Consider the following 14,849-nt stretch of genomic DNA (forward strand, 5'->3'; position numbering starts at 1 on the left):
TACGTCTCCATTTACCCACTGCGGGACAAGAAATATTTAATTTAATACATATATGTTATTATTTAAGGCCAGAAAACAACAGAAGTTGGACTGCAAAAACAATATTCCTTGTTCCAACATGAATAATTTCCTATTTTGTACATTCTTTGCAAATATATTTTAAAAACTATTTTGTTACCTTTATTTGTGATAATATATCCAGAAATAGTATTAGCCAGAGTTTGGCGCATTATTTTATAACCTAATTTTGCATAAAACTGCCTGAAGTATTTGTTTTTCATAAAGCTGTTTGTTCACTAATGTTACTTAAATATCTGAAAGAAAAGCTGGATTTATATTCAGACTAAATTACAAACAGGTGGGATCGCTTAATTAGATGGCCTACATAAATGCATGTGGGTGTGTTGAATCATATTTCAGGGTATCAGAGTTAAAGCAAATATGAAAGAAAAATAAAACTGCCCTCACTCAGATCAAAGTCTGCATTTCAGTTCTGCTTTAATGCAATTCATCATTTCACACGTTTTGAAATAAATTCTCATAACTTAAAAACAAAATAAAGTTTTGGGTGGTGGCTTAAAAATTTGTGTTTTAAAGTTGATTTAAGAAGCGAAATGAAAATGAAGTCATCCCACCCGCCCTGCCTCTCCGTCCCAGCAGATGAAGCTGCTTCAAGCCGCAAAATGAGGAAATCACGCATGACGCGGAACAGCTGGCTTATCAGCTGAACAATAACCTGAAACGTCTAAATAATGAAACAATAAGAAAAATCAACTTTCAGTGTATTTTTATTTATTTTTTTGCTTTTATTTCCATCTCCTTCCCTGCTTGTCAGGGTCGCTGTCTTCCACTCCTCTGCTCTCCCAGGTACACGCCCTTTGACTTGTGAAGGGGGAAAACTTTTAAGGACGGGTGGGGGGGGGGGGACGAACCCAAATCACGGAAGAGATTCTGCAGTCCTACTAGTTTGGCAAGTCCGCAGGGCTCAAAGCAGCGCAGAAAAAAGGCGGAGGACTGCTCCGAAAGTCACTTTTGGCGCACATTTTACACAGTTATCTTCTCCCGCAGACGGAAAACGGTGAGTTTGGATGTTTTCCTTTTGGTTTATTGTAAGTGTTTCCTGCGTAGGAGCGGCGTTTTTCTTTTTTTAATTTTTTTTTTTTTTTACTTTTCCTTTTTTTCCTCTCTCCTGTTGCCACGTTTCGATAAACTCCCGCAAGAGGCTCCCTGCTCCTGTCTGACTGCAGGACCCGCTGTTTCACTGGCTGCTGTCCTACAAAGTTTTGGGGCCCAATTTGCGCTTCTATAGAAAGAAAAATCCAACTATTTAATTTATATTTGCCGCTTTTTTGTTTCTCACTGCGCTTACACCCATATCAGATTTGCTTGAAGATACTTTAAAATAGATTTGAACCGAGTTATCAGCTGCAAAATCCAGGTGAACCTAACACACCCCACGGGTGTTCGTGAATAAAAGGCGCAACTTTTACGTCCTGCTTTTATTGACCAGGAAGCCGAGAGTAACAACTTGCATAATTTTCTCTCTTTATCTATTTATTTATTAGTTTTTAAAACAATCCGTCTTGTTAATTATGAGTCCTTACGCACACCCACGGGTCTGGATGCGTGGATTTTACTTAAGTGGGAGACAGTGGCTCTTTCCGCTGTTTATAGCCACAGCCCGACTTGTTAATATTTCATGCCACACCAGCGGTAGTATTGTCATTACTCTGTGCATGGACCGTATCACGTTTACCCGTTGTTTTTCTTCTTCTTCTTCTTCTTTTTGAAACGCAACACCCAATCCCCCCTTTGGGTCTCTGCGGCGAAAGGCGAAACTCTCGGTTGTAGGACTTTGCGTTTAATTATTTGCGCTGTTGTGTTTTGCTCTGTTTTTTTTCTTGAAGGAGTAGGTAAATGACATTGAATAGACTGAATTGGATGCTATTTTCTTTCTGAATGTGGGGAATATGTTTATCTATACTAGTTCATAGAAAGTATACAGTGTCGGAAGAATGCTGGATGATGTGTGTGTGGGTCCGAGCCGTCAGTTAAGGCCCCTGTGTACTCAGGGCTGGAAGGGCGTGTCAGGCACAGGAAGAAGTCCCCTAAAGTCCCAGCTGAGCTCAGGATCACTTTAATTGTTTGGATTACTTTGACAACTAGGAGTGGTCACGCAGCTTTTACTCATTTTTTTCTGGGTCCAATTTGCAAAGTCGGGCTAAGGCGTAGTAAGCTTTCTTGGATGCTTTAGAAGCTTGTAACTGTAAAAGGCAACTTGGATACAATATTTAGTGATATATTTGACATATTTCATTGACCACATTCTCCCTCCGTCAGCCTCCATACTAAAACTCCTGTAGAGTTTAGTGAGTTTCATAAGCTCCAGGAGATGATTGAAAAGACTGGCACAAGAAAGTTGACCACAACTAATATTTCAATACTTTACAGATATTACAGCTTCAAACTTTGTTAGGACAGGGCAGCCCTGCCTCAAAAATGAAAAGTTACAGTACCAAAACACAAAATGGTTGTTCCTAATTTATCTTTATGTATATCATATGTTTCTGGGGGGGAGGGGGTTGTTGTTATTTTTGTTGTTGTTTTGGTAAATACCTTATTAAAGCAACAGTATGTAACTTTTAGAAAAAATGTATAGGTATTTTTTTAGATATTTCTTGAAACTGTCTGCTATTATATCTGGTATGAGACAGATAATCTGTGAAAAAAATCCAGTTTCTCTGCGTTCTCCCAGTGTTAAATAGAAACAACCAGTCAGAGCCAGAAGGAAAGTCTTAGGGCTGTCAATCACCCCTCCCTGTAGCGCTGCTCACTCCACCCTCTTGCTTCAGCTAGCATAGCCTGAAATGAGTGCTAAAGCTAGTTAGCATGGCCACCAATGACGGCAGATAAACAATTTTCCTGTAAGGATAAGATGTTTTTGCCAGGCCAAATGAGGAAACTTGACCTGGCAATTTATTAAATTACATTAATTCTAAAATTAAAGAGGAAAGCACTAGTGTTGGCTCCCTAGTGAACCGTGTAATTGATGGGTTACACTGGAGACTCTAAATGGTGGCTGCTGGTTAATGAACTGGTGTTAAACGTTTAAAAAAAAAAACCTAAAAGAGAGAAGTGAAATGTTAGATTGAACAGCTCTTAGGTCCTTGTCATTCTATCAGCATAACGTCACTAACTGGTAATACTTAATGTGCTCTTTGGAAACTGCTTGTCTTTCAGCCTGACATGCACACCAGGAACGTATGTCAATACGCTGTCTATGTGTGCTTCTGCATCCTTGTTAAAACAAAGAGTCAACAGTCTCTCCCCGCGCTGTTTATTTGCTCTGCAGCATTTGAATACCGAAACTGACTGCCGAGCGTGTTTGCCTTCAACGAACGTCGTCTCTGTGCTTCGGGGCACAACAAGCTCGGAGGTGTAGCCTGTAAATTCCTGTCTAAGCGATCTCCGCAGAGAGCAATGAGAGGAATTCCCGCAAATGTGTCGTCCTTACTGGCTAGTTTCAGTCTGTGCAACACGTGAAGATTATCTGTGCATCGGAGGAAGGCTTGGAGTACAATGAGGGACAGACAGGAAGACGGAGAGGGAGAGAGACAGAAGGGCAGACAAGGACTAGGTAATCCCTCTGGTAATCCAAGCTTACCTGGTAGCTTAGAAAGATCAGATGACCTATCAAAGATCAGAGCCGCCATTGTCCATCACAGCTCGTCTCTCAGTCAGACTCCCTCTCACCTTTTCCACTTATCTCACGTCACTGTTCATCCCCAGCCGCAGCTCAGGAGTCTGACAACTGAAACAAAAAACTTTGGTGTCAGTTTTCTCAGAAGATGTAGCGTCTGAAAAAATATGATTTAAAGCTCGATATTTATCTAGATAAGTGGTTCCCAAACAATTTCAGAAAAGTGACTTCTTGGTCTTCAAGGTATTTTAACAGATATTTTAAAACGGAAAGTTGTACAGCAAGTTTTTGTCACAAAATAAAAGAGAAAAAGAAAATACTTATACATTTGCACCGCACTGCTTGTGTTCAAATTGTAACTTAAAGTCGAAAAATTCAAGGCAGAAAATGTAAAAGATAAAATAAAAATTGCCCGAAATTAAAATTCCAAGTCTGAGTTTTTCTTTTTGTTTGCTTGTTTGGTTTTCTTAACTATATCCTCAAAATACAACATGGCCGCCTTGTATATAAACAGTTTATTTGCACTTCTGATGATTGTCTCATTAAATGTTTTACACACAGCTTAGTTGAAAATGCAGAGAAAAATAAGCTATTATTGGTATTCTTTAGTCTGGTCACTTGTCAATCCTACTGGTTTTCAAACTTTTAACTGGAAGCTGTTTGTTTTGGTCAATCGCACATCCAATTTTGATTGGTAGAGCACCACATGAGTTGCACCAGGTTTTACTGTTTGCATTTTAGTTCCTGTTGGGAGTTTTGAAAGGTTTAAAAAGCTTCAGATCAAAGGTTATACACAAACGGACTGAAAGATGGATAGATATTAATCTAATCTGTTTCTCTAACGAATATGTCTTCTTGTATCCCAGACAGGGGAGTCATGGAGGGTGCCATCCAGGCTGTGGTGAAAACCTTCCTGAAGTCATCCAAAGGAAAAGAGAGTCTAGGAAAGAAAGAGTTTCAAAACCTCGTCTCATCCCAGCTCGGCAACATCCTTTCGGTCAGAGCAAACTTCCTTGAACAGTTTGTTATGTAACCGATTCATACCGATAGTTTTTGTGAGACTCACCAGTTCTAAGATGTGTGTTGTGAATATTAGTCAAATTGTTGTGTGAAAGTAGTGGATGAGTCTCAGAAAATGTTCCAAAAATAACTAAGGCTACGTTCACACAGGAGGTCTTGTTCTTTTTTTTTGTTTTAGTTTTGTTTTGCGTGGTTGTTCAGACTGCTAATTGCAATAAGGATTTTGTGTGAACGATTTACAACCCCAAACTGGCCTGCATGTGCAGACAAAGACTGTTGACGTCACACAGCATGGAAGGAGCCGTTTATGAAGAATGTAAAACCAATGGAACAACCTTTTGTGGAGCTTCGGCTGCAACTTCTGTAGGGAAGTTTGTTTACATGTGAAGTGGTGGGATTGTGATGTGATGCGCTTCAGAGCCACAAACGTCAATCATAAGTTTATAATCCTAATTTTCAGTTGTTGTTTACATCCAGATTTACCATGTCTGAATGATGTAAAAGCTGGATAAAATGTGGCATGACCATTCAGAAAAATGCTTTAAAAAGAGCCAGATATGCATCCGAATTAGCACCAAACATAGAAGTGGCACAAATTGGATTTCTAAGGAGGTGAAAAGATCGGAATTGGGTCATTCAGACTGCTGTGAAAAAGCCAGGTAAAGGTTGAAAAAGCAGCACAAAAGCGAACTTGGGTTACATTTATCTACTATGTGAAGGTAGCCTATGTTATGACTGAAGTGTTCGTCAAGAGTATTGGCTTCTTTTGCTCACTATTACTGTTGACTGACTTGTGGTTGTGTATGTCCAACTTGTAGGGTGCAGACAGCAAGGAAGCAATCAACACTATGAGCCAGGGACTAGACTCTGACTCTGATGGCAAGGTTGGCTTTGAGGAATACATGAAGCTAGTAGGCTACCTGGCCTGCTCGCTCAGTGAGCAGCGTGTCCTCAGCAAAGAGGAACCTGCAGAAAACAATGCATCCCAACCAGTGGTGCAAAGCTCCTCTGATGGCGCAGCAGAGCAACCAAAAGAGAACGCAGAGCCAAAGGGGGAACCAAAACCAAACGAAAACGACGAAACAAAGGCAGAACCAACTGGTGAGGCAAAGGTAGAAGCAAAAGCGGGCACAAACGCTGAGGTAAAGGTAGAAGCAAAAGCGGGCACAAACGCTGAGGTAAAGGTAGAAGCAAAGGCGGAGGGGGAAACCAAGCCAGAGGCAGTTACGGTGGAAGCAGCTGCGTCGGCAGAGGCAGAGGTAAAAGCTACAGAGAAGGAGCCAGAAAAAGCTGAGGAAACACCAAAAGCGGAGGAGCCAACAGAGAAGTCGCCTGCTGCTGCTGAGAAGGACGTAGTGGAGAAGACAGAAGAGGCGTCTTCATAGGGGACAATCCACTCCTTCACCTAAATCACACTACAGAAATCAACCCTGCAGAGAAACGTAACATTAATTCCAAAATAATTTGGAAAGCCACTATTTTTATATACAGTAAAATACAACAGTTTAAACACAACAGAAACACTATTCTATATATATGATTATGTACATGACAGTAGCTTTGTACTACTTTTACCACTATGTTTATATGTACAGGATGTGCATCCCACTATATAGCACATTTACCTCATTATGATGGTGTACAATGACAGCATGCAGTTGTCTACTTTAATGTGCATGCAGTATCCATGTGAAAGATTCCCTGAAAACTATGATTTTCCTGCACACTTGACTGAAATATCTTAACTTACCACTACAATGCAAAGGCCTTCCATCCACCCATGCATTCTCTATCTGGGAATTTTTCACTTTCTGTCACTTTTCCACTAACAGTAGAGCGAAATGGTTCTTTTGTAAAACTTGGCAGCAATCACTTTGCCAGGCACGTGTGACTTAAAGGAATAACGAGACATTTTGGGAACTTGCTAACCAAAATTTGCATCAAATGAACTTACCAAATGCTTGATTCTGATCAAATTTAACATTAAAAAATAATAATCAGGGTAAGAAAATTAACAGGCACTGGTAAATCTTACTGATTACATTGTGAGCCCTTGTTTTTTATTTCATACAAACAATTTTATGTTAGCTTCTGAAGCTAATAGCTGTTTTTCCATACTAGCTTAGCTTCTTCTATACCCTGATAGTATATTATTGTTGTTGTTTAACTTGAAAATATCTTTGTATTTGGTGCACTTAAATATGCTTTATAAATATTCAGTAGCTTGACACTAAATTGAAAGATACAAACCAGATTTTAAAGTTAGCTTATACATTTAGCAGAAGTGGAAAGACAGATACAGAATAGCTACTTTCCGCTTCTCGGATGGGCTAATGTCACATTCAATTTTACTTGGCAGGTGAAAGTTTTGAGTTTTAGTAAAATCACAAATCAACAGGAATATTCTTATTTAGTCAATTCCACTTCACCACAAACAAACATGGAACCTAAATTTGAATTGTTAGCTTATTAGATTAATATGAATGTTGAGGCAGAGCCATTGCTCCAGTCCTCTGTTAGCAGGGTGTGTTGCAGCATTTGTACTTTGAAATAGGCATTTTGGTGTTTCAATTTAAGCACAAATTGAAAATTTTCTCTTGATGTTGGAATTTTTGTCTGAAAATTCATGTACTTCTCTCTAAAACTGGCTTAAAATCCAGCATATCTGCAATATTATAATGTGTAGATAATAGTCTGTTTTCTGTACTGGTGCTTTAAATCCCATTATAAGAGTTGTACACAAATTCCACTTATTTTTTTACTACTTTGCAGCTAAGTTGGTTATCTCAATTTTGACTTTGTTTTTGTCCAATTTGTCCCTGTAAACATGTCCAAATATTCCTTTATGGGTTGCACTTAAATCACTTTTTTGTATTTTTCTCCAACTTAGTGATGTGGCTAATTTAACAACACAATAAACAAACTAATTTGTTAAAGTTCTGCATACTTATCTTAATTGTTTTCTCATTGCCAAATTTCTTTTCCTCACTTTTTCTTTGTTTGTTGCCTTCAGTGTGTTCCCTTAACTCAGACTCCGACATTAACTGGGAACTGGAGCGTTGGGTGTGACCTTCGGTTAAATAATTAAGTCACTGAGAGGGAATCTACACCTAAAGGACCAATAAGGTCAAAAAGGGAGCCCAGAATAGTCCTGTGGGAGTGGGCTGGGGATTAGCAGGCCAGGTCAGAAAAGGTACTTGTGCAACTTTATCCCCCCCGATACGTGTGGAAAGAAAAACGACTGCAACAAACCACCAAGGAGCCTAAAAACTCATCTTATTGGAAATCTTAGGTATCTAGTTATGAAGCTGCAGCAGGTTATTAGTGACCTGCTTCTTTAAACACTCAGCAGTGCTACAGCCTGACCTTTATTTTCTAAACTGTTGTTGGTTCGAACTCCAGCTGTTTGTTCTTATGCTTTGTCGGTCACACCTTTGTGCCTTTTGAACACCCTGCAACGGGATCCTAAGGGCATTAGGCATTGGGAAATTACTGGATTAGGGATTTCACGAGTCACACGCCCAAAGATGCAAACAATTGCATGAAAGTAATCCTGGATATGGGGTTGCTCTTCATGCCTGCCGGTGGTTGTGCCTCTTTAAATCAAGGAACAACACCTAATGTATCATATTCCCTTTTGTCTTATAAGCCATTTCACAATTATTTTCCACTGCTAATCAAGTTTTTCTTTCTTCATTACATTTAACTTTAAAATTTATTAACTCATCATTGAACCACTGCAGCGATTACTTGCCAAAGCACCAAATTCTGTTCAATTGTTGCATTTCCGCAGCTTGTTACTCCTCCACACACTACTAAAACATTACAGATTGTTCCCAATCAGAGCAGGCAGTACTTCATTCAAGTGCCCAGTGAAAATGAGAAAGATAAATAAGCACAGATCATGTGATCGCCTTGCCTCACTGAGGCACTCCCATTGTAAATACTCTCATTTACACTAACTCGGTGCAACTTTTACGCTCACAGTGCACTTTGCTTCCTGCTGCCTCTAACAAACTTCCTGGACTTTTTTGGTGGTTTTATTATAACATCTTTATGGAAATGTCTTCCTTTTTTTAATGCATGTTGGTACTTTTTGGGACTGATCTCATAAGGGCCTGTGACAGCTCAGTTAAGGTACATAAGGTGGTTTACCAAATTGCACAACCACTGGACTCCAGCCTAATGTGAGCACACTTAGACTCAACATCTTCTGGGAGATGATTTCTAATCAATATTCTTCATTTGAAGCCATCATCCTTTTAACTCTTTATAATGCTGCTTTATTTTTGTGTCCCATAGTAAAAGTCCACCCAGCTTTTAAATGATTATAGAAACATACTGTAACTGGAGCGCAGCAGGGAGTGTTTGCATTGCCACATAATGAATCTCACTCATTCTCTGATACAGCAGATGAAGATAAAAGTTATTAATCCCCAAACTGGAACAGCAAGTGTATATAAATATACAAATGTGACTTTATGGCTACTGGGGTCAAAATGTTTGGGATAGTGGGATGTTTCCCAGGATGCCGTGCAGGCCTTACCTTGTTTATTTTCTAGGAGTGCGTATGTGTGTGTGTGTGTGTGTGTTTTTGGCAGAAGGACTCGCATCAGTCCACTGTCATGCCCAGTGAGCTTTACTGTTCTCTTATTTTATACGTAATGCTGTATCGTTTTTTGTTTCTTATAATCTACATACTGGCTAAAATAGAATAAAACTGTGACCGTAACATGTTTTCAGTGTGTGGCGTGTTCATTCACACGAACGTCAATATTTTAGTGAGATTTCATTTAATAGACCAACACAATGTAATGTTTACCCAAGAAGTTAAACATGAAAGTTCCCTGGTTTTCAAACTCTAACATAAATATGAAACAAGTGGCGTGAATTTACATTCAGCTTTGTTTATTCTGATGTCCTTTTCTGAAATGCAGTGCAACCAACAGCATTCTGAAGTCATCTACTTAGTAAATAGACTCTGCCTGCATGTTATTTAATCTCATTATGAGTCCAGCTGCTTTGTGAAGGTCTCTGCGGTTTGTTTGAGAATATTAGTGAAAAAAACCGGAACACGAAGACCAAGAATCACACTAACAAGCCAGACATGACTTTGTGTTGAAGTTTGAAGCAAGGTTGGGTTGTAAAACAAGAAACACACTTAAAACGAAAGTCTTGCAAGAAGAAAATGAATAATAGATTCAGCCAAGAGGGCCAGAGGGCCTCCTGGTGGGAGAATCTGTCAAAGCAAGAGCTATTAAACTGCAAAGTTTACCTTTTTTTTCCAAAAATGCCTCCCCCCCAAAAAAAATTGTTGAATAAAATACAAAATATTTATGTATTTCCATATTTGCCGTGTAGCAAACTAACACTGGAAATAAATCTGAATATTTCATTCCCATGGTAAAACATGGAAATGCTTTTCTTCAGATTCAAATTCAGAAATACTTTATGAATCCCAAAGGGAAAATAAATGTTGTTGTAACTCATATCAATAAAAAAAAATCTTTGAAGTTGTTGTAGATGGTGATAGTTGTGGGCAGGAATGATCTTCTTTTATCAAATAATACAAATTTTGTTGAGTCTTCGTTACCCAATTGATGTACAAATAATCATAATGCAAAACTTTGACCTTTTAAAAATTAACCAAAGTATGAAAAACTAAAACTTCAAATGTAACTAATAAAAAAGCAACTACAACTAAAAAATAGTTAACTAGTAATGACTAATAAAAAGATCTAACACGCTCTAAATACTAATCAAAACTAGCTTAATTAGGCAAACAAAAAGTCACAATAAAATGTGACTTTTTGGGATTTAACCCAAAAAAAATCCCAAACTATTATAACCCTGCAGTGTCTGCCTGTCCAGTTGAGATCTTCTCCACCCAATTCTGTCTGAGTTTGAATTAGGGGCATCAGAGAAAACGGGGATGAATAAAAAAACGTATGCAATATTTTACAGAACTTTATAAGTAAAATATTTTGAAAGACCTTTGTTTCTTGTCTTTCCACTCCACAATTGTGCCATACTTTGTGATGTTTTATGGCAGAAGATCCCAATAGATAACATAAATGGTTGTTCAAGGGATATTCTGCCATCTTTTTTAACTGAGTGGAATGGGAGAAGGGAGGAAGGACACCTTCAGGTCCAAAAGGGGTGATAAAGTTTAGGGGAGCGGGAGGAGGAGGGAGGAGAGGAGCAGGTGATATTTAAGCCACTGGCAGGCTCTCTCCCCATCCATCTCTGCCTTGGCTCTGTCCCCTGCTGCTCTTTAAAGACAAAGGAGGCCCTCCATCAGCACTCAGGTAAGACCGACACAGAGACATGCTGCTTTTCTTGACTTTTTCCTCTGCAGCTGATAAAAGGGTTTCTTGCAAACTATTCAGTGCAGCTGAAGTAGATAACCGAACAGGTCCAGTTTGTGGGAGAACGGACAAGAGGAGAATGACAGCAAATTGATAGATAAAACAAGTTATACCAGTTTATACCTCAATATGTCCTCCAAAACATTTCCACAACAAATTACCAACCTGGTTGCATCCCTCTGGTTAAACTTCTTCATCATTAAGTGTATGTCCATTATCAGAAGGTCTGGCGTTGTGTTACAGATAGGATCTGCATCTATTGTATCGTGTCAGCTAGTGAGACGGATGACCATATAGATTTTCCAGATAGCCAACCTTGTGTTGAACCCTCAGCAGCTTAATCAGACCTAATAACTAGTAACCGACAGCAGCTTAATGCAAGAGATAATTATAAGAAAATCCTAATTTCTAAAAGTATAGCAGTTTAAATATTTTGAAAAAAATCTACAGATTTTCTTTTTTTTTCTTTTTTTTTAGCCTTTTGTGGTCATGTATTTATTACAAAATATATATTTTATAGATTATATGTCTGTATATAGCCCATAAGAGGAATACTTTTGCTTCACTCAAGGTACAAAGAATAAAGTTAAAGCCTGGATACTTGATACTTCACAAAAACTTGGCCAAAGTACTATTGTGTGTTTCTAGCAGGTCCCTTTTAGCTACTGCGCAAAAACAGTTCTGGCAACATATTTCAAGAAAAAATTATCAAAACTCCCAAACCAAGGCTGCAGTAAAAGAAGGCAGCCATTTTGTTCTTGTAGCCTATAGAGAGAACTACTTTTTCTGTACATATAGGCCTTTAAATAACTATTTTCTGCATTTCTATGGAAGATGTGTAAAACAGAATAGACATACTTGACAAAATGAACGTTAAAAGTGACATATTTATTGTTATCAGGCTGAAATTATAATTATGTACAAGTATGTCTGTGCAACTGTTAAGTTGGTTATATGATGTAAATATTTGCAGCTAACTTGCATCAGAAGTGATGCAGTTGACAATAGATAAAATTCTGCACAAAAATGTCAAGATTTTAATTGTCTCTTCTGGTGACTTTATTACGTTACTCTACGTTACTCACAAATGGTTGAGAAACATTTGTATAAATAATGAGATGTTTGAAGTTGCAAGGTTGAAATTATTCACAAATATTTTAAGAGCTTAATCATCTCTTTTAGTAACATTATAGCCTATTTCTTCACAATATTATGAGACATAAATACTTGAGAATATGTATCAAAACATTCTGCACAAGGATGCTAAGAGTTTAGTTGCCATGTAGAGCTAATTTATCCGTATTTTTTAGGTCATCTTAATGATTGCATCTATGGGAATGGCTTGGTAGACTCTGCACAGGCACCTCGGGTTACTGGCCTCCTTAGTTTCTCTATGTAAGTGTTAGGTGTCGCATTGGAGACGTGTTTTACCACAGCGTTACATTCATTACCAGAGCAACCTACAAGAGAGATAACCAGACGAATGGCATGCATCAGTTGCTTGGATTCAAACGTCCCAGCTTTACATTATTGACAGTGACTTATCTGTGTCTGTGTGTGCACAGTCTCCCCACGAGTCCAGCACAAGACGCTTCAAGATGCCGGACACAATGTGTGTAAGACTGTTCAGCAAAAGTAAAGCTTCTCCGAAGCTTTATTCCAAAATGTGACCACACACTCCTCCTATCCATCAGTCTACCTGTCCCTCCGTCTTTACATCTTTGAGGTTGCTTCACCTCTGATTGCCATGTGGCCACACATGTAAGCAGAGGCTGGAGCGGGCATTTAATCCAAGAGTTTAATAATTTCTACTTCTCCCCCCACCTTCCAGCATGTCCAAGGAGCCCAGTACCAACCTGGAGAGTGCCATGCAGATGCTCATAAAAACCTTCCACAAATATTCGGGGAAGGAGGGCGATAAGTACACCCTGAGCAGGGGCGAGCTGAAGGAGCTGCTAACAGAGGAACTGGGGAGTTACCTTGGGGTAAGTGTAGAGTGCCTCAGAGGATAAATATGGTATATGGTTGTGAAGAAAAAGATAGAGCGCATTTGCAAACATGTGTGACACAAGAAGAGGTATGCACATTTATACCCTCATGTGCAAGTTCTGACAAGCCTGTGCAGTTTTGTAATCCTGCACACACACATTAAAAAAACAAGTTTATGTTATTAACTCTGTCTGTCTCTAACAGAACTCAAAAGATAACGAAGCCGTGGAGAAGGTGATGAATGACCTGGACGCCAATAACGACGGCGAGGTGGACTTCACAGAGTTCATCATCCTGATGGGCGCCCTCACAGTGGCCTGCAATGACTTCTTCCTGGATTCAAAACCGGAAGACGGGGCGAAGAAAAATTGAAACTGTGCAAGAGAGGCCGGAGTAAAAACAGGAGGAGGAGGAGGACAACGACGAAAGAAAGGAGAAGGAGGGGGAAAGGACTGTAAAACTGATGGCTTTTTTTTTCACTTTTCGTCTTACGCAATTTCTAAACACTACAAACACATATGAGAGGAGATGTCCGGCGCTCAGTTTATGGGGTTCACAGAACATGAGGAATTCAGTGGGGGTGCTGTTTTCCCCCATGCAAATGTTATTCATACCACAGCTAATCCGGATCAAGTTCCTCTCAGCGCAGCGAGAGACTTAATGTACACATCAGGGTTTATTTCATCACGTTTCAGCTCCGACTCATTTGAGTTTTACAGTAGGGGAGGTTATGAGAAGGCACCAGACTGGAGATGTGTGTTTGATCCTTTCTTGCACAATGGAGTATCTGTGAACACATATATGAATATATAAAGTTTCAGATCATTATATCATTGAATGTACTCAGAGTTGATAGATAGGTGATGTTGCACCTATTTTTTAATCTTTTATGAAAATAACCAGTGCTTCAAAATATTAAACATTGCATTTAACCAACATGGATGACATGGTGTCTGATTTTTCCAAAAATGTCTTGTTATTTTCTCTGGTCTTAGAAAAGGTAAATCAACAACAACAAAAATTTATTTTGATATAGGAATGGTTAGGAACTTTCATTTTGCGCAATACAAAATTGATTTGCAGCAGCTCCGCTCTTCAAGCCACACATGCATTATGTCAGGAAAAACACAAAATAGCCCCAGCTTTATCAAACAGTATCACCAAAACACAATGTTGGCAACGCTGTTGGCTTGTATGTTAGAATTTAGGGGCTTTTGTCCTTCGAAAACCCCGAGATAACCTCTCTTCCTGGTGAGAGGTTGTAAAATTGAAGGGTCTATCTTCAGATTTATTCCCGCCCTGACCTCGACGTCTACCCTGTTGCTTAGCAACCATAAAGCTCAATTCTAAATATGGCAGAATATTTTTTAAAAAAAACTCTTATTTAATCCCCTTTATTGATTACATTATTAATTACATTATTTGATTACTTAAAAATCGAAATAATGAAACTTTTTTTTATTTTTGTACAGCCAGATTTTAATATACTTATATTTACAGCTGTTGTTTTTTGTTTTGTTTTTGTCCCTACTTCATCCGCCATTATTACAAAAACAAAAATCTCACGTCTGGCCCGCAATGCTTTTTGAGACAGGCTGTTCCACGGAGCATACCCCAGACCTGTTCATCACATCTGGAGGAAAAAAAAACATTCACGGGCCGAGCTTGGGGGAGTCGTCGTCGTCGTTGTTTTTTCTTCACACCGCTAATACATTTCAAGAAGAAGAAGAAGGAGTCTCCTTCACATTGCTATGACGTTAGCGGCTTGTAAA

The 14,849-nt window shown here is 38.9% G+C and overlaps 2 protein-coding genes and 1 long non-coding RNA gene across 5 annotated transcripts; 2 read left to right on the plus strand and 1 right to left on the minus strand.

The window, feature by feature from the left end:
* The first annotated feature begins 918 nt into the window (after nucleotides 1–918).
* On the plus strand, nucleotides 919–9,457 carry s100u (S100 calcium binding protein U). Of its 2 annotated transcripts, XM_044137593.1 has the most exons (4): nucleotides 927–1,078; nucleotides 4,567–4,697; nucleotides 5,539–5,832; nucleotides 5,869–9,457. In XM_044137593.1, exons 2-4 carry the CDS (start codon nucleotides 4,578–4,580, stop codon nucleotides 6,103–6,105), a joined length of 651 nt encoding a protein of 216 aa, XP_043993528.1. In that variant the 5' UTR covers nucleotides 927–1,078; nucleotides 4,567–4,577; the 3' UTR covers nucleotides 6,106–9,457. The 2 variants fall into 2 exon arrangements, with proteins under 2 accessions (XP_043993527.1, XP_043993528.1); XM_044137592.1 differs by having other exon boundaries at nucleotides 919–1,078; nucleotides 5,539–9,457.
* Nucleotides 9,458–10,964: 1,507 nt separating this feature from the next.
* Nucleotides 10,965–13,701, plus strand: s100s (S100 calcium binding protein S). Of its 2 annotated transcripts, XM_044137600.1 has the most exons (4): nucleotides 10,965–11,028; nucleotides 12,654–12,700; nucleotides 12,920–13,073; nucleotides 13,282–13,701. In XM_044137600.1, exons 2-4 carry the CDS (start codon nucleotides 12,687–12,689, stop codon nucleotides 13,447–13,449), a joined length of 336 nt encoding a protein of 111 aa, XP_043993535.1. In that variant the 5' UTR covers nucleotides 10,965–11,028; nucleotides 12,654–12,686; the 3' UTR covers nucleotides 13,450–13,701. The 2 variants fall into 2 exon arrangements, with proteins under 2 accessions (XP_043993535.1, XP_043993536.1); XM_044137601.1 differs by lacking the exon at nucleotides 12,654–12,700 and having other exon boundaries at nucleotides 10,980–11,028.
* LOC122843100 lies at nucleotides 13,109–14,814 on the minus strand. Its single transcript, XR_006372667.1, has 4 exons — nucleotides 14,644–14,814; nucleotides 13,692–13,864; nucleotides 13,324–13,410; nucleotides 13,109–13,223 (listed from the first exon to the last, which is right to left on the minus strand). It is a non-coding gene; the product is annotated as an uncharacterized LOC122843100 (long non-coding RNA).
* Between the last annotated feature and the right edge of the window lie 35 nt (nucleotides 14,815–14,849).

The sequence above is a fragment of the Gambusia affinis genome, linkage group LG14, assembly GCF_019740435.1.
Source record: "Gambusia affinis linkage group LG14, SWU_Gaff_1.0, whole genome shotgun sequence".
Taxonomy (NCBI): domain Eukaryota; kingdom Metazoa; phylum Chordata; class Actinopteri; order Cyprinodontiformes; family Poeciliidae; genus Gambusia; species Gambusia affinis.